The sequence below is a fragment of the Rhagoletis pomonella genome, unplaced genomic scaffold, assembly GCF_013731165.1.
Source record: "Rhagoletis pomonella isolate Grant_MI unplaced genomic scaffold, Rhpom_1.0 Rhpom_scaffold_00005, whole genome shotgun sequence".
Lineage (NCBI taxonomy): Eukaryota > Metazoa > Arthropoda > Insecta > Diptera > Tephritidae > Rhagoletis > Rhagoletis pomonella.
Window position 1 is genome coordinate 52,526,267 of NW_023458559.1, and position 21,928 is coordinate 52,548,194.

The window sequence follows — 21,928 nt, forward strand, 5'->3', positions numbered from 1 at the left end:
CATCGACATAGGTTTATTTGTTACTAATCTCACAGGGGGCGTAATTGTGTATTTTGTTAGGAAATAGAAGTTCTCAACCCTTACTACTGAACAGTGTACAGCACATGTCTCATACTACGTTTATGCATAGGTCAATTCACGAATTCATTTCATGAATTTGAATAGAAACTCAGTGCATAAACACCACTTCGTGTATAATTAGACCATAACGATATATGTAAAATTAAATATTGCTGTATAATTACACTGTGAAACACACAAAAATACCTGGGAAGTTATGTATATTTTCTGGTAGGTCTTTTCGAGTATCGAGGAATCGAAATATGAAATTTGCCAAACGCCCCCAAAATCTTGATTTACCGTTAAATATATTTACTGCTAGTGAAATGCTTAGTGCACTCAAAATTTAGTGCACTATCCCCAACTCTGAAAACTGTCAAGCAAAAATTTTTGAGTTTTTGTCGATTCTGGGTTTAGTCGAAAAGACCTACCAGAAAATATACATAACTTTCCAGGTATTTCTACTTTATGCTTTTTTGTAGCACTGTGTTATTACTGAACAATGGAAAAGTTGTTTACGTCTCCTGAGACGAAAATCGTTAGACTAGAAACTTTTTCATCTTCTCCTAATAATTATCTGGGACCTTTTATTTTATTTTTTCGTCTCGTGGGACGATTATTTTCAGATGGAAATTATTTACGTCTCCTCATAATAATTATAAGGGATATTTATTTTTCTATTCTCGCAGGACGTTTATTATAAAACAGAAATGATTTACGTATTCTCTTAATAATTATATAGGACTTTTATTGAAATGAAACTTCTTAATTGAGTTTGGAGACAAAGGGCCGTTTTCTCGACTGCCTACTAAGAATTGAATCGACTTTTTTATCGATTGCCTGTTCTAAGCAGATGGGCAACAAATTTAACAGGCACTCAAAGCACCAGTTATCTTTAACAGACATCACATCTTTATCGTTCGTTCGATTTTCAAAAATTAGGTGCTTTAATGTGGTTTAAGTTTTTTGAAAAGGGTTACCAGATGTTAGAAAAGAAAATACGTGTAACAATTCTACTAAGAGAAAACGTGGGAAGTAAATCCCGAAGTCTTATCCTGACACAGTTCACTGATTAAACGAATAATTACTTAGTACTTACAAGTTTAATTAGTCGCATTTTACAATTTTAACTTCCAAACCATCAAATTCAATTTAGGGATTTGCGTGAATTCCAACCAGCTGTTTTCTTGCCGACTCCGAACGGCGATTGTATTTTTATGATGGCCGAAATGCACTCGGAGGTTTGCCATTGCCTGCCGAGGGACGACCGCTGTTAAGAAAAAACCTTTTTAATCGACTTCCAAAAAAGGAGGAGGTTATCAGTTCGTCGGAATATTTTTATTTTTTATTTTTTTTTTTAGGGGCGAACCTAGGTGCTGCGGAGTGGAAGCGCACACTGCTTACCACTACACCACAGCGGCCGACGATAGCTTTTATAACTTTCAATAATTATCAGGTAAGCGAATGAACTAATTGTGAATGGTATTTTGACTTTACGAATTTCATTGTAGAGTACAAAGACTCACAGTCGGTGATGGAAAAATAGCCACAATACTGCCGTTTTTGGCACTTTCATTCACAGAGGCACTTTTGGCACAATTCATCCTATTTGGGCATACTCATAAAATACAGAAATTTAGAATAAAATGCCACTATACAACAAAAAATCACATACCGCATTATACATAGATTAAAAAAATACAAAAAGTGAAAATTAAAAGCACTAAACAATTAAAATAAGGGCCGTGAGAAATATTTACAAACTGCTGAATTCTATTGTGAGTACGCAGAACGAAAAGTAATTTTCGCAACAAAAAGCTTATAATTCAGAATTTTTAGAAAGATTCTAAGTTTGCAGTTTTATAGTCCATTAAATAATATCCAAGGGATTTTAGATATTTTTTTTTTGTGACGGTGTCATACATTTTCATTAAAAAAAATTTCGAACACACTTTATATGGAAAAAAATGCATAAAATTGAAAACTCGGAATCTCCATAAAAATTCTGAATTCAAAGTTTGTGGTTGCGAGAACCTGCTGAATTTTTGTAATTTTTGTACAAAGTTTGAAATACCGATTTTTGTACATATATTCAGCCCGATTCTGTGCACTTGATAAATTGAAAATCTTTATAATTTGTCATTTTTTTATTATTTATCAAGAATTGGTATTCTAGCACAGAAACCAAAAGCTTTTTTCTTGATAAATTATCAAGATTGAAAATGCTATTGACAAATTGAAATTTCATGTGAAATGTAGACATTTTGTATATTAATAAATTTGTTTCTAACAATTAAATACTCCATGTGCCGGCATTTGAACCTGCGACACACGGAATTATAGTCGACATCTCTAGCTACTCGGCTACGACAGTCAAAAGCTTTGTTGCTTTTAAATCCATATTTTTCATATGTGACAATGAAATCAGTTCCACACATGTGGAAATCAGTTCCACTTATGTGGAAATCGTAGAGCTTTTTGTTTTATAAATATTGACACAGAATACGAGGGAAGCTTTTACTTGATAAAAATCTTGATAAAATTTCTTTACAAAAAATTTATCAAGAAAACACAGAATTGGGCCGATTGTGTTTATTAAATTATGAATTAGAATTTTATACAAAATCCATCGAAAAATAATCAATGAACAGAATAGGCGAAACTGGTCAAAATGTCTCACTGCCATTTCGCATATAGGCACATATGTACATATATGTGTGTGAAAATGTCATAATACCTATATTTCGGTGTATTTCGCCTCCGTAATTGTAATACTGTGTAATATTACCATGAATTTATGTATATGTCTAAGGAATCCTTCATAAAAGTGATTTACTGTAATAATTTAGTTAATTAATAATTATTATATTACTTCAGTGTATTTTAAAAATATTATTTCTAAAAAAATATTTTTCTTAAAACGACTGAAAAAAATTTAATTTTGTGGCACTCCCATCTTTTTTTCGGCACTATTTTTGAAGACGATATGGCACATTTTAAAATTTTGAAATTCCATCCCTGCTCACAGTAATATTTTGTACCAAAAATTTAAAATGTACGGCACGCAGCTGTTTTCAATAGCGGATATTTTAAATCTGGTACTTGTTGTCAAGCAATGGCAAAGCTTTATTTTGCATTTCCAGTGCCTTATCTTCTTCTAATTCCAAAAACTCCAACTCTTCTTCGTTTTTCTTAAAGATGAGTATTTCGGATATTGTAAATTCATCCTCAATTATGTTACATAAACAAGTAATTTTTAGCAAAAAAAACGACTTCAACTCTCATATAAAAAAAAAATATATATATATATATTATATCTCATGATCCACTGATCGGATCTTAACCAGATTAGTATGGGTCCACCTCTGAGACACTACCTTATTATTGAAATCGGCTGACGTGGTCCAAAGTTATGCGGTAATATATATTAAAAAAAAAAAAAATATTCCGACGAACTGATAACCTCCTCCTTTTTTGGAAGTCGGTTAAAAAGGGTTTATGACGTATGCAAGCGTACATTTAAATAATTTCAAATCGGCAAATCTTTTTTCAAAATCTGTTTTTAAATCATGTGCAATATTTTTTGCTAGCCATGGATAAATGATGAAATATTCAGCCCAATTCTGAATATTCCAGAGGATTTAATTTCTCGCGGATTTTACTTTTCTCGAGAATAAAATCCTCCTATTCGAAACTGCCAGGGAGCAGTATTTTCCCCGAAAATTTGGGAGCAGGAAATTCGAACTTTCGAAGAGCTCTTTGACAGTTATTTTGACAGCTCAACTCCCGCCATTTAATTTGCGTGTTTTACACATAAAAGTGTGTTTCACATAAAAGAGTATTTCAGATTAAAGTTGTTAATAAATTCTGTAATAAATGCTTCTTGTAATAACCCGAAATAAGTGGGCAAATAGGATAAGAGTACCCTTTGCTAAGTCCAGTTGGAACTGTGAATTTTGGAAGCCACATTTTTAATAAACTAGTGCTTCAGAAATTTAAATATTAGTGCTAAATTAAAATTTAGTCTTTTAACTACACATGTGAGTTGAAATATTTTGATTTCAATCGCGCGTTTTCATGTAATAAACCAAAATAAGTGTGCAAATACCAAAGGGTACCCTTTGCTAGGTCCAGTTGCCACTGTGAATTTTGGAAGCCGCATTATTAAAAAACTTGTGCTCCGGAAATTTAAATATTAGTGCTAAATTAAAACTTAGTCTTTTAACTACACATGTGAGTTGAAATATTTTGATTTCAATCGCGCGTTTTCATGTAATAAACCAAAATAACCTAGCTTCCATTAGGCTTATTAAGATTTCTTCCTGTTTCTTATTTGTTGTTTTGGACCTAAAATGAAAGGTTTAAACGTTTTATTACACCAAATTTCCTTTAAATTGTAATTAACTTACATTTTTGTAGCAGTTCCCTTTTAAAATGCCGGTGAAAATTCTCCCAGAATAACGAAATCAATTCTCCTCCTTTTTGACATTCGTAATACCTACTTTTTTCCCGAAAAATACATTTTCCCATTTTCGAAGATCGTTTAGAATAGGAGAATAAGGAAAAGATGAAAAATCCGCAGGGAATTTTTATTCATGATAGGAGGAAAGAGAAATGAGGAAAAATTCCTAGGGAGTTTCTATTCAGAATCGGGCTGTTTATTTTTTGAGATCATGAATAAAAATACGTAGTTTAGCTTCAAAACTTAAAATAATTTGAGACACATCAATGACATTTTTATTCTCCCCTTGTAGAGACAAATTCAAGTTTTGCAAATGTTCCATCATATCGGTAAAGTACATTAATCCGATTTCGTTTCTACCGAAAAATCAACTTAGATCCCGGGGATAGAGAGTGTGACTGACTTCCAAAACGTATCAACACAATGTTTGGATACTATTATACTGCGGTATTCAAACGGTTTGCATATGCAGAGTTGCGACACATTGCAACCATATACATTGCATATTTTAAATATTCAATATAGCAATGCACAATATTTTGAATTTTCCATTTTTAAAACACCAATAGTAACCAATAACAAACGAAGCGTCAACTTTGTTTCTGATGCGCTGATTGCTCTAGCGATGCGTTTCGATAACTTTTCGGATGCGTTTTGGAAAAGTATACATTTTCAATATTTTCTAGTTCGGCGTTATGGAATATTATTCATTGTATGTATGCAAAGCAATTGACGTTTTGGAAATCAGCCTGTATGTGCTTCTCTCTTGGCCACAGGTGCCCTATGCTCCTATTCCTCCTGCGTGTAACGGCCTCACACTCCATAAGAAGGTGTAAAGGAGTCTCCTTGGCACCGTCGCAAAAGCGACACAGGTAACTGGTAACGAGAAATCACCGTTAATTAACTTTTACATCTGCTATCCATACAACTCTAATCATTGGGTATCTATCATTTTCATTTACATATGTACATCAAAACCATCTCAAATGTGCGGAAAAAAAGGCTTCTCACCTTTTTCAATGCAATGAATTTCGCTTCACAGAAGTTTTACTCTTTCATGACTTCGAAAACAAATAGTAAAGAGAAATAAAAGTGCGAAAGAGCAGATTTGCGAGTCCATTTTTCTTGACAAACAAAATGGCAATGCTATGGCGGAACTTGTGCAAAAATTTGCTAGGGAGAGACGAGACGAATGAAGAATCAGTTGGTTGATTGCCAGGCATTAGTTTAGTTAAAGCGTTGTCCGTTACATACTATGTGAAGGCGATTTGCAGTGAAATATTGACTCATGGCAACAGAAGGTGGCGAGTAAAAGCTAGAAAGTAAGTGAAAACTTATGTAAATGAAATCGAAGCGCATTGAGTTAATTAGAGTTAGCTGCTGATCCTTGTTTTTCATTGTGTGAAATTTGTTTGTTGTTGGCACTACATGAAAATGCATGCGTATGTACCAGCAAATATTTGTTTTTAAATAAATCTAAGCTCATTAAAAGTGTTTAGTACACCAATATGTATGTATGTAAATATGTATATCACGTTTTTGAGATTTTTTAACTATCACTACGTTATTTAGTAAGAAAATGTGCTTTACTTAACTTACACATCGTCATCTGAAATGCAAAAAGCCGTAATAAAATCGTCACTGAAATACCAAAAAGTCGTGAATAATCCCTTTTTTTTTGGCATAAAACGATGTGGGGAGTTGTTATTCGATGAAATGCATCTTATCGATCAAGTAGTGGATTTTTAACTTTTTATTAGTTACGACTTTTTTCATTTCAGCGACGATGTTTGATATGGCTCTTTGCATTTCAGATGACTTCCCTCGGTTACAGGTTCAATCTATATCAGAAAATCGGCCGATATTTATTAAATTAGAAAATCAAATAGCAACATAATAATTATGCAAATAAAAAAGCTTTGCCAGGCATGTTTGCTCTACTATATCTATTCACCACATTGACACAACACCCAACTCACCTCACTGCGTGTTAGCAGTGGCTTTTTGCGCTGTAAGAATACCGTTTTTTTCTTATGACTCGCCGCAGGCACTGGCATCGTTGACGTTGTTGTCGTCAAACCAGCAGAAGGAGTTGCACTCGCCACTGAAGCAGCTACTCCATGAGCAGAGACTGTTGCCACACCAGACGCTGGCGTTGAAGACGAACTTAATAACGCTGGCCCAAATAGACTTGTCTGATGCTGTTTATGAGTACTAGTTTTTAAATTGTCGACGGTGGGGTTAACTTCAGTGCCGCTCTGAAATTTATGTGATTGCATTGAGGTATGAGTTGTTGTATTTACGGCCGTCTACGAGTCTGACGCTGCTTCTCAAAGAACTAATTTTGCAGCTACAACAGGAGGGAGTGTTCGGTGTGCTAACTCAGGGGTGCATTTCGGGGATTGTGGAGAAGGGGAATATGCTGATGCATGAGTCTGTGTTTATGATTATTGTTTTCTTATCTTAGCTTACACACTCTGGCGACATCTGAGAACATAAACCGGGCGGAGAATGCTGCATAGAACTTTGTTCTGCATACATATTGAGATTTTTTTTTAAATTTCGTTTTGGCAAATGATGGTTTTTGTGATTGTTGGTTGTGGTAATGATTATAGTTGATATGTTGGACAAAAATGTGCGGGAATTGTTGTAGTGAGTTGGGTGTGAATTATTTTGTAGTGTTTCATACAGTATAGAGAGCGGTGAAGGTTGGGAGAGTGATAAAATTGCGATCGATTGGGACAGGGTTGCCGCATGCGACTGCGTTTTCGATTTAATTAGGTGCGTCTAACAAATGCGTGTGTGTTGATAGAATAGAAGGGGGAAAAAGAGAAACAAAATACTAAAGTGTGGATTTAAGTACATGAATGTAAACTAGTATGATTATGTTATGCTTGCCAAGCATTAAAAGCTAAATTTTACAGTTTATAGAATATAGAATACATTACATTCAAAGACTATATAAAGTTTGCGGTATCTTAAGAAAATTAATAAATGTTTTTTCTCAAATCTTTGTAAAAGAATGAGATTTACAAAAAACAAAAAATCATGTTCACACTTACTATGTCTAGTTACAAGCAATACTCAAGTAGCTACTATACTGTGCTACTATATGGTAGTATATGGTAAAAATGACTTGAAAAAGAAGTTTTCAATTGGCATAACAATATTTAAATACATATTTTCCTAAAACATAGCTATCTTGACTTTCCAGTAAGAGTTATAAACATAAAAACAAATATACATACATACAGCTCCGAATGTATTCAACCCGGAACCCGCTGGTGGGAGAAGAGGAAGAGGGAATACCCCACTGCGATGGAAAGACCAAGTGGAGAAGGACTTGGCTTCACTTGGCATTTCCAATAGGCGTCAGTTGGCACAGAAGAGAATCGACTGGCGAGATTTGTTGGGCTCGGCCAAAATCGCTCAGCCGGTTACCGAGCCAAAGAAGAAGAAGAAAAACATACATACATATAATTTAAGTTTTTCGAACATCAAAATGACCCAAATATTATCCTGAATTAAAGAAATGTAACCTAATAGCACCTTTTTATTGAAATACGCATAGGAACACTATACGATAGTATGCGCTAGTGCACTAAATTTTCAATTTATACTAATAGCTAGTGATAGTGCAAACATTTTCAATGCCACTGTTGATGTTTAGTGGTGAATTTCAAAATATTAGCCCTACTACTTATATAATTGTGATAAGTCACTTCACACCTCTTGTGCTTAAATGACGGGTTACTTGTATTTAAAAGCATCGGTTAGTCGTTCAACTTCATCTACCAAAGGTAGAAGGCGAAATGAAATTTCTTCGGCCTAGTGAGACATATTTTTCTTCACTAACTTATCTATTTTACTTTAAACCTTGTATTATTTATCACGATCACAACAAGAAAAGAATTAGTCGAAATGGTCAAGCCGATTTCAAATGATGACGCTCTATACAAGGGCATTGGATATTTTGGGTTCGAAAAACTATCCGCAACTCTGCACTATATATATATATATATATATATATGTACATTAGGGTGGTCCAAAAATACATGCGGGGGGAAAAAGATATCACCCCTAGGAATCTAAATGGAAAAAAATAGCCGTATTGTTTTTTTTGTTAAAAAAATGATACATATTAAGGACTGTCTCAAAGCCCATGAAGTTTTCCATGTATTTTATATGGGCAAAAACACTTATTCGTAGAAATAGTATATAATTCTTAAAAAACAATATTTTTCGATCGGAAAACTCGGTTTCTCTTTAGGAGATTTTCAATACTAATACCGAATTGCTTATTTTACCATTTTGCAATATTAACGAACAACAAAAAATACGGGATTTTTATTCATTTTAGAAAAATCTTAGGGCTTAGCATTAAATATTTGGACCACCCTAATGCACATACAGGTATCCGTGCATGCATTGATATTGGTGTCTTTTCGTGACATAGATTAATTATCTTTAGTTACTAAATCAACTGCAAAAGAAAATAAATGTATTGAAGCGGCAAATGATGGCTTATCTGATTGGCAAAAGTAACTTAGCGGCTTCTCAATAACATCGGAAGTAGGATTCCGGGATACCGGGATTTTCGGGATTTATAATTTGCACTGATGGCAATAATAGAAACTCCTTTTCTTGACCAGTATTGACTATTTTCTTTTTTTATTTAATAATTAATATTTTTTTTATAAATGTCTTGCTCATTATACATATACATAACACCGAGCGTTAGTAGATTTTAAACACAAATATCCATATATTCGCGAAACTATGGTCCAAATATAGTAAAATTGCGTTTTTAGTTTTTCACTCTGACGTCAGTAACTCAAAAATGATTTAAAAAATTCAGAGAAATGTGCTTAGAGAAGAAGTTTATCCTTGAAATTTCGTAATATTTGGTTTTATATAAACTCGATAACATCCTCGAATTTCGTTCTTCTAACTTTGTCAGCTTAAAAATTACCTATTCGTCCTTGTGAATCCAAAAAATTAAAATTTTTTTAATTCTAAAGAAATTTCCTATTGCATTTGTTACCCATATTTTTATTCTACATTGCATTGAATTTTTTAATAATTTTTGGAATTAATCATATCTTTGAAATTACAAAGCTCCTCAAAAGAAATCCTGTGGTCAGAGAGAAAAAATAAAAACGCCACTTCAAATAAAAATGTAAGTTTCAAACCCATTTATCTATTATTTATTTCATGGTAGGGGAGCTTCTCAAACAATATAGAAGCAATTTTCTCGATTCAAGTTGTTGAAAAGTCATGAATATCTAAATCCCGGGATTAGTCCGTGACAACGCCATCCCGAAAATCCCGGGATCGAAAAAAGCCGAAAAATTAACATCCCTAATCTGAAGTCTCATGCATTCAAAGCTTTACATACAAGTACTGACCAAAAACTACATGGAATCTATAAAAGTAACACTAATTAAATTACTTTACTATTTGCAACAGACGAACCTGTTTTGCATTCAATGTTTACTTAAGTGTTGAAGCTATTGCTAAATATATACTATGTACCTAAATATGTAAATACACATAAAAATCTAAGGAGGAATCTTCATACTCAACGGTAAGTGCAACGTAAATGCTTTATGTAAAAAAAAGTAATAAATATATACATAAACATGCATAGCTATGTGTGGAGGTATGTACATACATGTGCTTGTGCTTTTTTTTTTTGCAATATACATAGTTGTAAGAGGAACTTACTACATTCGTCGCTTTGCCAGCGGGAATACTATGCGGACTTGCAACCATCGAATCCAGGCCATCTAAATGTGTTAGACTTTTCGATTTTAACTGCAAAGAGAATACACAAACATAAAATAGAGTTAGGGAAACAATTTCGTATTAATTACTGGAAAATTGTTTGAACGAAAAAATAGGGTAATGGAATTTAAATTACGTACTTAAAATTTCAATTGATATTTTTTGGGTAGGGATGGCAAAGAGCGATACAATTTAATTTAAAATAATAAGTATAATAAAAAATGTTAAACAAATAACCACAATAAAAAGAAATGCGCGTAATGCCTGGTATCAACAAGGATTATTCATTTTTATTGGGTCCGTTTCTACACATTCATCTGTTCTACTAGGCGTATACGTAACATTGGATTTCTGCTGTGTCTATTAGATATGGACACGGGCCTAAATATTATTAATCCCGATGCCGCCCATCCCGAAATTCGATTTTTAAGTCCCGAACCTAAAGCAGGCTACAAACGGAAAACAAATTGCAACGATCGGTTGAGATTTCAGGCGTGGTTTGCAAACGATCAAAGGTTGACAAAAATATTCATGTCTTTCAAATTAATTTTAAATAATAAAAATAATAATGCATCTCTAGTGTGTATCTTATTACAAAACTGTTAAAATTGTATTTAAAATAATGACAAGCGAAATTCTCAGCAACCTGCGGGAGCTTGGTGTTAATCGCAAGTTTGTCCGATTCATTTTGGCTTAGTACAAGATAACTGGGAGCGTCAGCTATGTGAAGAATGAATACTGAAAAATTGTGCGATTTCAGGAAAAAAAAGAAAGAGCAGCGCTGTCTTCGGCTATGCCGAAGGCTTCATACCTTTCATGAACATCTGAAAATTTTATTTTAACAGATTACTGCATTTGAGATACATCGCAAAAACTGGTATCTGAACAATCAGTGGTATAAGAGATAAAGCTTATACAGCATAGATTTTGACGATTTTCTTAGTAGACTTTGTATTATTATTTATAAAATAGCTTACGAAACTTATCGCTTAAGTATTCTGTTGATAATGAGTGGAACTATTGCAAAATTTCATGTTCCTAACAACAAGGACAACTTTGAGCGCTTTGAGCGACCTCTAAATAATTTTTGATAAAAAAATAGGGGTTTTTCGCGATATATTAAAACAATCCTAGGGGTGAGAGCATTAAAATTCCGACTTTACATTTTCACATGCATTTTTGGACCACCCTAATGTACACTTCCCGCTTGTGTATGCAGCAGCTATGCTATTTACATATGAGGCATTTCATGTCTGTGCGCGACCTCTCAGGATTTGGATGAAAGTTGAAGAGATTTAAGGCCTAGGTGACATGAATATACGTGCAGCATATTTTGCCGATATGACGTAGGGTTGCCTATTTACATGGAACTTAAATTTTAAGAAAATGTCATACATACCTTTCTTTAAAGTACTGTATCTTGGAAACCTTTTAACGAAACTGAAAAAAAGCATTTCTTCCGTCTTATTATGGGCTTTAATTTTACATTTTTTACATTAATGTGCAACCTATAAAAAACAAAAAAAAAAAAATTAAGTAAACATTTTTCTTTTTGATTTTTTTTTGATAATAGCATTTTTAAACATTTTTATTTTTACATAAAGACATTGCCTATAATGTCAACTTTAAGTATCCAAATGGACGTAATGGGCTACTTATACATTTGGACTCTAGATCGTCTAACGCTCGAGCAATATGATAAAAAGACATTGAAATTGAATGAAATTGTATATTCTTGAAAGAGGAAAGGTGTGTAGAAAACAAAAACAATATGAATAAATGATATTAACTTTACTAAAGGTCTGAAATCATGAAAATTCCTTCAAGGAAATGGCAGAATTGAACTTTGTTGCAAGTTCACATGGGAAATCTGCTTACGACGTGATTGGAGGAAATGTTAAGAGACTAGCAGCTAGAGAAAGTCTTCAACTTCTGATGTTACAACAAATTCGTACACCCGAAGCCCTCTACCAATGGGGTGCTGTATGTTTCCAATGGGATGCCTGTAAAAAATAACTGCAACTAACCTTTCATTGGACTTTATTTCGACTATGACTACGTGCCAATTAATTTAATCCTATTTTAAGCTAGTTTAAAAGGTTAAATAACATCAAGTTAGGGAACTTCATATCCTTATTTAACGAATCTTTAAATCAATAAAAAAATTTTTTCTTTTAGTTCTTATTGTAATAAAAGCGTGTTCTTGTTATTTTTTTAAACTATAATTTTATTACTAATTAGGTTTATTTTTTACACACCTTTCCTTTTTTTGTTTAAATAAAAGGACTAACCTTGTAGCTATCATTGCAGGTCTAATATTCTTTTGCAATGAGTGTTGTTGATGTTTCGGTTTCATTGCAAAAGAATATTAGACCTCCAATGATAGGTTCAAGTTAGTCCTTTTATGCAAACCTTTCCTCTTTCAAAAATATACAATTTCATAATATTTCAATGTCTATTTATCATATTGCTTGAGCGTTAGACGATCTAGAGTCCATACGCGTAAGTAGCCCATTACGCCCATTTGGGTACTTAAAGTTGACATTTTAGCAATGTTTTTATGTAAAAATAAAAATGTTTAAAATTGCTATAGTCAAAAAGAAAAATGTTTACTTAATTTTTTATTGTTTTTTATACGTTGCACATTAATGTAAAAAATGTACAATTAAAGCCCATAATAAGACGGAAGAAATAAATGTTGTATCATTAAGTTTCGTTAAAAGGTTTCCAAGATACAGCACTTTAAAGAAAGGTATCTATGACGTTTTCTTAAAATTTAAGTCCCTGCTTACTTACATATTTCTGATATGCTCTAGGGTCGTCCTTACAATATCAACGAAATTTTTACATGGAGTCAGATACATTTGACATATTATTGAAACTTGAGTTATTTTTCGAATTGAAAAAAATATATTCAAACCTTGATAGCAAACCTCATATTTTGTTTAATTCTGAAATTGTCGTGGATATCTTTATTTTGTGTGTAGCAGAAAATGGGTGCCCACTGAGGTTGATATTTTAAGAAGCATCCTAGTATACACCCTATAGCACTAGAATAACGTATCTACTAATTTTTAACTTAAACTCCGTGGGACTTCAGGTGGACTCATCGCACGACCACTGAAATTCCAAACCCGAGATTGTCTAAGGGACAATAAATATCACAAAAATTATTTGTAATCAAATTCATTTTTCCAAGAGGCATCTATTGCATTCCGGATGGGTTCCGAAGTGTTGACTTGTATTCAGAAAGTGAAAAGAACATAATTAGATATTTAATCGCTGAGTAGTGAAATCTTGGCCACATGTTGTACATGTATGCACGGATTTGTTTACATATTTATTTTTTATTTTATGTATTTTTCAGCTGCTTGCGTTCGTCCAATTCTCATACACGCCCACCAGCACATGTTTTTTTTTTGGCGCCAAAGTATATACTTTAAATTAAATCACATTAATTTAATGGCAGTGCTCTGCAAGTGGCTCTTTATTACCGTATATTAAGACAAGTTGATACATATGTATGTACATGCATTTTTAAGTACATTTCCAAAGGGGAGGGGGGAGGTGGGTGGGTGAAATAACACAAACAGCAATAACGCAAATTTGTGTTATTTCCCAATTGAATATGAAATAACACAAATTTGCTTTATTTCATTTCTCGTTGAGCAATAAGACCAACTTTTCAACTTAACAATTGAGTAATAAAGCAAAATAGTGCACATATGTACTTAGTCACCCAGTTACATTTGACAAAAAGTAGTACATGAACAAGTTAAATGGACGGATTTGTAAGAATACAATTTTGAAAGTGCCCAGCGTCGCGGCGGCCCGCGTTCGCGCTCCACAAAAACGAGAGTTTGGCAAGCGTGATTCTCTCACCACTCTCAATTTCCGTAAGGCCGTAACTTAAGAACCTAAAATCTTCAAGTGCTTAAGTTTCTTACGGTAAGTTAAGTTTTAACTAACCGCCAACACAGTTTCTCATATAACAGGTTGGCCACAATATTAAGTTAAGTTAAGTACGGAAATTAAGTCTAGACTAACTGAGCTTTAAGTCGACTTGTGCACCAGTATAATGTATACACTAGGGATGTAGTTTTTTCGATTTTTGCGATACCGGGATTTTCGGGATGTCGTTGGTTCAATCCCGGGATCACGGGATCAGTCCCGGCATTTAGATATTTCTTATTTTTCAATGATTTAACATGAAAAAATTCCATCAAAATGGTTTGAGCAGCTCTCCTACCATATGATAAATAATAAGTAAATGGGTTTGGAACGTACTTTTTTATTTAAAGTGAAAATTATTTCATAAGTAACAAAACGACAGACAGTAATTAAATTTATATGCATTTAATAATACTAGTGTATGTGCAAAACATTTATTTTCTGGTTGAAAGAAGTTCATAACTCTAGTGGCAGAAATAAAAGAAGCGTCTTAATTCGACCAGTTTTGTCTATATTCCTTTTGTTTATCCAAAATTTACATTTTTTTTTTATAAAAGTCTACTTCATATTACGCATAATTAACTGCATATGTATAAATGGGCATTTCTCTGACGTCATGATTTTAAAAAGACTTTATCGAGCCCCAACCGTCAAAATATACATAGTAAGCGACATTTTTTTCAAAAGTTTCTTTTTGGTGCAGAAATATTCCTAGAGCTTCTAGATGCATTTCTGCATCAAAAAGAAAATTTTGAAAAAAATGTCACTTACGTTATTTTGGCAGTCAGGGCTCGTTATAATTTCAAAGATATGGTTAATTTTAAAATTTATTAAAAAAAATTCAGTGCAATGTAAAACAAAAGTATGGGTACCAAATGAAATAACTTTTTTGTCCCTTTAATCTATGTTATTTTTTTAAGATAATAAATTTAGTCCTTAACATATAATTTTTTCTAAAATAGAATTGAAAAATTTCAAGGATATTCAAGGATACAATTTTAAAATGGTATTTTCAATACCTACCCGTCCCTTACGGACTAGAAAATGTAATGTGTTTTACCAATACAGAATCTTCTCTTTCATTTGACACCCATACTAGTTTCTTAAGTATATTGCACTAAAATTTTTAAACAATTTTTTGAATTACTCATATCTTTCATATTTCAAAGTTCTTTTTAAAAATCCTGACGTCAGAGCGAAGAATTAAGAACGCAATTTTACTATATTTGGCCCTTGGTTTGGCGAATATATTGATTCTTTTTTGTGTGCAAAATTGCCTCCAAATAATTGACCTAACATAACCGTGAACATAAAAATAAAAAAACAAGTAAGAAAGTTTAAGTTCGGGCGGAGCCGAACATTAAATACCCGGCGCAAGTATTTAATGTATGTTTTTCACCTTTCCGAAAACTAACACGACATGGTAAGCAGGGGTGGTTTTACCCCTATTTTAAACATTTTCGATAGAACGTTCAGTTAGAAATAATCAGATAAACTTATAAAGTCATATGTGGGCGGTATCATGCCAATTTTCCATAATTCCAAATAATGTTACTTCTTTTCAAGGCATTGTTATTACTATCAATTTTGTATAAATTAGGAAGTATCCAAATTTCAAGCATTTCTGAAATTTACCGTTATATGAAAAGTGGCCGTAAGGCCGTTATTTTAGTCCGATTTCAATAATTTTCAATACCGAGTTTGGTACAAGTAGGTATAACGGTTACCGAGGTACATATATGTAATCATAAGTGGGCGTCGCTACGCCCATTTTCCAAAAATGTTTAATAATCTTATTTTTCATCTAAAAATCGTTGTAAATATCAATTTTGAGTGAATAATCTTCAGTAGTTACTAAAATATCGCAATTTTCGTATTTCTGAAAACTACCGTTATATGGGAGGTAGGCGTGGTTATTTTACGATTTTGCCCATTTTCAACACCATCCGTCCTACGCCCGATCTGTATGCAGCTCTCAAGAAAACGGCCACGTAAAAAATTGCCATTATTTCGTTCGTGTGTCCAAGGAATTTTGACATCTGATACTTCACTAGCCTGTTGCCTCACTCCTTCCTCAAGAAATAATGGAACGGTCATATATTTCTGTTGCAAGCATGGGTTGCCTTGTGCTCATTTTTCACAAAAATTTTAAGAAAACCGTAGAAGAACTGCTTACTGCCTCAAGAAAATTTTACACAAGAAAATTTCTTAACCATTTCTTGTACGTAATTTTGTATGGAGTTTTTGCTTTTCTTGAGAGCTGCATACTGGCCTTTAATCGATTTCTCTTTTCATTCTGATAATTTATGTATACATTTGTCTATATCTATCTCGGTTCGTTTTGCCTGTTACAAACAACCGTTATGTGAACAAAGTTATAATAACCTTGTGCGCTCGGGTATAAAAAAAAAGTTTCGTACCTCATGCAGACTGCAGAGGTCAAATGTTGGGATTAATAGTAAGAACAAAGACACATCAAAATTACATTTGTTCATACATATGTACATATGTATGTATGACAATACAAAAGTAACACCAAAACAAAAGTAGATATTTATTTATGCCCAAATTAAAATTATACTGTGAATTTATGAGTACATTAAATAAATTGCAACGGGGGTGAGAATTCATTACATTAAACATCACGCTGTATCAGCGCTCGCCGTACCGAAAATAGTATGTATTTTGCATAAAAATAAAAACAAAGTTTATTGCTTACGAGCGTGTTGGAATGTATTTTAAAACGACAATTATATGCTTTTATGTTGTCGCTGTCGTAAAAATCGCTAAAAGAAGGGTGCGTTTTCGCGGGTGCATCAAAACAATTACATTTAGGGAAGAGCAATACTACTCAATGTCATCTGCTGTTTAGCATCCTTGCGCACGCACGTTCGCACCACCTCCTAACAAGCTTGGGTGGCAGCGCGTGATTTTCAATGCTACATATTTCTCTTGACACTCGAGGTTATTTGGCAAAACCTTACATAGAGTTGAGGACGTACTACGCAATGCATTCTGTAAATACAAATCAATAAAATCGGCCATATGCTTTACACAAATTTCAGCAAATAAAGCATTTTAGTTGTCCTAAATGAGGAGGTAAATATGGTATTTTCTAAGGCCTCTTGATAGGCTTGGTAAGCGTCGTTAAATGAAAGCAGGTGAGTGGCATATTTTCACAATTTTGGGAACGTTTCAGTTATGTATGTACATAACCACGCCGTTCAAAATACGATTTCTCGACGAGAAGAAGAGATATTATAACATGCTAAATGGCAGTTTGAAGGAAAAAGGCTATAAATTAAGGCGCTGTCAATGGCTTTGGGAACAAATAATTTTCTGTGATGCTACATAACCTCAAATATAGGGGAAAACAGCTATTTTGGCACTTTTAAGTTAAGATATCTTTTAAACCGGAGTCAACAGAGAAATTCTGAGTGCAGATTCGAATTTAGCCCACCGAAAACCTTCAGAAAGTAAATAAAGGTTTCTGATTCTGAAACCTTTTCGGCCTGCGATATCTAGGCTTTGAATGACATTGTGTCAGCTCCAGGAAATTCCCATATAGAATGTACGGTGCCTTCTTAATCGAGGCTAGATTCGACTAACTCTTCCATCTGAACATTTTTAATGTATTCATTCCTTTGCGATTATGAATTGAATTTACATAAATATGTATTTCAACTAACTTTGAAAAAAAGTAATGAAAATAAAGGAAACAATAACATCAGTGACGCCCAGGAAAATTATATGAAGTTTTACATGACTGCGAAACAGAAAAAGAAATAAATCACAGCAACCAATATTACATAATTACCCACTAAAGGGAGGGGGAAAAAAACATGAGCACAAAAACAAAACAAACTATGAAAAAGTCTGAAGGAATCACGGTATTTCATTAAAAATTCAGCTTGTTCAGCTACCAAGTAAATTACGCAAATTCCAGACAAAGTAAAGCCCAACACCGGCACAAAAACAATACCAGCAAGCAAAAGGTTGAAATGCAATACGCGGTAATAACATACAAAGAGACTGGGCGAAAGGTTGTTGGCAACATGAAAGGAGGCGGAGTTGCAAACTAACACGCAAGCACTTCAAATGGGGGCTTAAGTTCATTAACATTTGACACAAGCGGTAAACGGGGGGAAGGTGCGAAAAACATACATACACACACACATACTTATATAGATAGGTAGCCACAGCACGGTTACCATTTCATCAAAATTTTGTGTACCACAATATACAAGTAAAAAGGCCCAAAATAAAATAAAATATACCATTTTTTGCCGTCCAACAAAAAATAAATACAGTGACTCAAACAAGTGACCACGTGTATTGATTTTTTTTTATATTCGCATCTAATGATTTTCGAACAAATTTTTTGACGTAGAATACGTCTTACGTTTCGATATGGAGGCTATGGTCAAATGTTGTAGTTGTAATTTTTAGACCTTTACGAAAGCTCTACGAAGCTTATTGCACGAGAACTAATAAAGCAATTTTAAAGAAAAGTGTGGCGTTTCAAAGATAATATTCCGAACCTATCGACAGATTCGTAGAAATAACGGTAAATATCAGCTTTTTTGGGGTCAATTTTGAGCCATTAAAGTGCTATAGCAATTTATGATTTTCAGATATAACTTTAGTTTTCAGGATATAGATTCTTTGGAGCAATAGAAATATTATCGTGTACAAACTTTATATAAATTCAACAAATATTGAGCATTTTAATTTAAAAAAATTTTTGTAAAAAATTAGCAAATTTTTTTATATCCAAAATGCTTGAAAACCGCTTGAATGATTTTGTTTTTGTTTCCATTAGTCGAAAATTCAAGATTTTTCCTTTCGTTTGGTGTGTGGGAAGTATTGGTTGATATCTTCTAAGTATCTTGATTTATTCAAATATATGGGCATAAACGATTTCCCATACAAAATCACTTCGTCATTTTGCAAACACATATGTACATACATACATGCGCTGGAAGTGTCAGAAGGAGACAATAAGTATGTATGTGTAGGTATTTCGGCTTTTGAATAACAGATGGCGCAATATTTATGTTATGTTATTGATTTTGATATCGATATATTCGGAACTTATCGATATTATAAACGTTATTTTTTATCGATTTTGTTATCAATATTTTTATCGATTTTGCTATCGTTTTTTTTATCGATTTTTTATAAATATTTTTATCGATTTTGTTATCGAGTTTGCTATCGATATTATTATTGCTGTTGTTATCGATATTTTTTTGTTATTGTGTGCTTTCATTTTTGACTTGGAGGTGCTCTTAACCATACCACGTATTCTACGTTTAAATTTAGCGGCTGTGTCTCCGATACAGCTCGCAGACCAAGACGAAGGCGCTGGACTGTTCCTTTTTTGTTAGTTTTCTATAAAAATACCGTCCATGCTTTAACCAAAACCATATAAACAGTTTCACACTTTATTCAAAATTTAGAAAATTCGACAAATTTTCATCAAAATTTGAATTTTTAATCTGAATCTTTAGAACATTTTTGGGTCTGAAAAAGTGCAATTTTTTAGGCGGTTGAAGCTTGGACTTCACTAGACTAAAATAGTGTGGGCTATAAAACTGCATACCCAAAAATGTTCTAAAGATTCAGATCAAAAAGTTTAAATTTTGATGAAAATTTGTCGAATTTTCCTAAATTTTGTACATATAATGTTTGAAACTATGAGTGCTTCTTATTCAAACGAATTTTGCTTCATAAAGGCCCAAAGGCCCAAACGGAGAAAAAAGGCCCATATTTGGTACAATTGTACCAAAGTGGCAGCCGGGAGCCACTTAGATAAGATTGTGAAGATATGGACAGTGTTGCCGTTTTGTTCCAAATGGATCAAAATAATACGTTTTTCATCGAGTTTTTAAAAAATACGTTTATTTTTAGTTTAGTATAGATTGTAATACATTTTAATTGAGGAACAAGTTGTGGGTAACTCTTTCCATCTTAAACCTTTTATGATTTTGTGGCAACACATTAAGTTTGTTTTTTTCACTGAACATACCACCAGTGGTAGTTACAGACAACTAGCCTGTTCCCGTACTCCAGGATTTAGTTCGAAGTCGTTTTCTTTCACACATTAATCATATATTTTGCATATTTTTCAATTTATCACTAAATCCTGGAGTGCGGAAACCGGCTAATATTGTCGTTCCTTTTCCTTTCACAACGCTTTTATTAACTTGCAATGTTGTGTGTTCAGACACCATTCATTGCTATAAAACCTTTGCTTTGCAAAGATCCTATTAAAGTATAGATATCAACCTCGTCGCCTGGTATCATATCAAAACTCTAGAGGTAGATGACGCCTCGCCGCAAGTAGTTACATATTGCGCCTAAAGATATGCACTATATACGCTACAGCGGAAATGGACTTGAGCTGTAGAAATTTTAGGTCTATGTTATGTGTTTGACTTTTGTCAATCAAATCTAATTCTTTGTGTTGCATTGTATTTTCGATCTCATAAATTGTTTATGATGACTTCTGCTAAAATTTCAAAATCATAAGTTATCAAAACAAATTCTATGGGACTGAGAAATATTATTTTCTACTTTTTAGTCCATTTATAAAAGCGTGGTATATCAAAAAGTTATTTTTAAATTTTATTTTGAAGCTGTCGGACGAGGAACTAGGCTAAGAATTTCATACAGAGTAATCCAGTAAGTATTGTGAAATTTACTTTTATGTGTTTACAGTATTAAGCACCAGTTTAATATGTGGTTTTAGTTAAGTCTGCAAATGAATTAAACTGTTATCGAGTATAAAAGCCTTCTTTTCAATCTGTATTTTATATAAAACCAAAAAACAGTAATAAAACTGCCAACGATCTCAATTAAAAACTGAATCTACCATTTTAATTTATGAATTAGAAGTTTTATTGAAGATTGATACTTTGATACTTAAATTTTTTTTTCATGATACCTTTGATCCAATTTAGGGAATTTTGGTGATAAATTTCTTTTGAACGTCGCGGCAACACTAGAATTGGACGCTTGTGGAAGAAAAATGTAGCCAATCGAAGTTTTTTAAAAGCTCACTCAAGCCGCTGAAAGAATATTGCCAAAGCAACATACATACGTACATATTGTCATTTTGTTCCAGTGCACACTTTCCTATACCATGCCAGAAGGGCCACTGCATTCAAAATTGATATTGTAAATATTTGTACTCCACTTTAGTAGAATAATTCAAATCAGTGTAAAAATTTCTGGTATTGTTCTTTTATTTCCTTCTGTTTTAGATTCAATTTAATCAAAATTTTACAATTTCATTTCATATCGCAGTGTTTTCAAGTTGAGTGAGCTTTCGATAAATTAGAAATATTTTTTCGTTCATTATTTAAATTGTCAAGTGCAAGCTGCCAATGCAGTGCATTGAATGCAACGGAAATCAAAAGTTAAACGAAAATGACAATTTTCGATTGGAAGAACGTTTACACTTTTCAATGAGAATGCTTAGTATTCGCAGTGCACTAATGGCTTCACAAGAGCATTGCTCGTGTTGAACTTAGCGGTTCACTGGACACTTGAATTTTAATAGTATAAATCAGTTAAAAAGTATTTTATTAGTTTTGTTAAATTTGTATTGTAGTTTGTAAGGATTAAATTTAAAAAATTTTTAATTTTATTTATGAAAAATTA

The 21,928-nt window shown here is 33.0% G+C and overlaps 1 protein-coding gene across 3 annotated transcripts in view; it reads right to left on the reverse strand.

The window, feature by feature from the left end:
- The window catches only part of LOC118739191, a 282,485-nt gene that overhangs the window by 13,851 nt on the left and 246,706 nt on the right, over window positions 1-21,928 (reverse strand). For all 3 annotated transcript variants that reach the window (XM_036470378.1, XM_036470377.1, XM_036470376.1), the window contains exon 3: window positions 10,250-10,339. In XM_036470378.1, coding sequence (XP_036326271.1) covers window positions 10,250-10,339 — 90 coding nt within the window. The remainder of the gene's footprint in view (window positions 1-10,249; window positions 10,340-21,928) is intronic.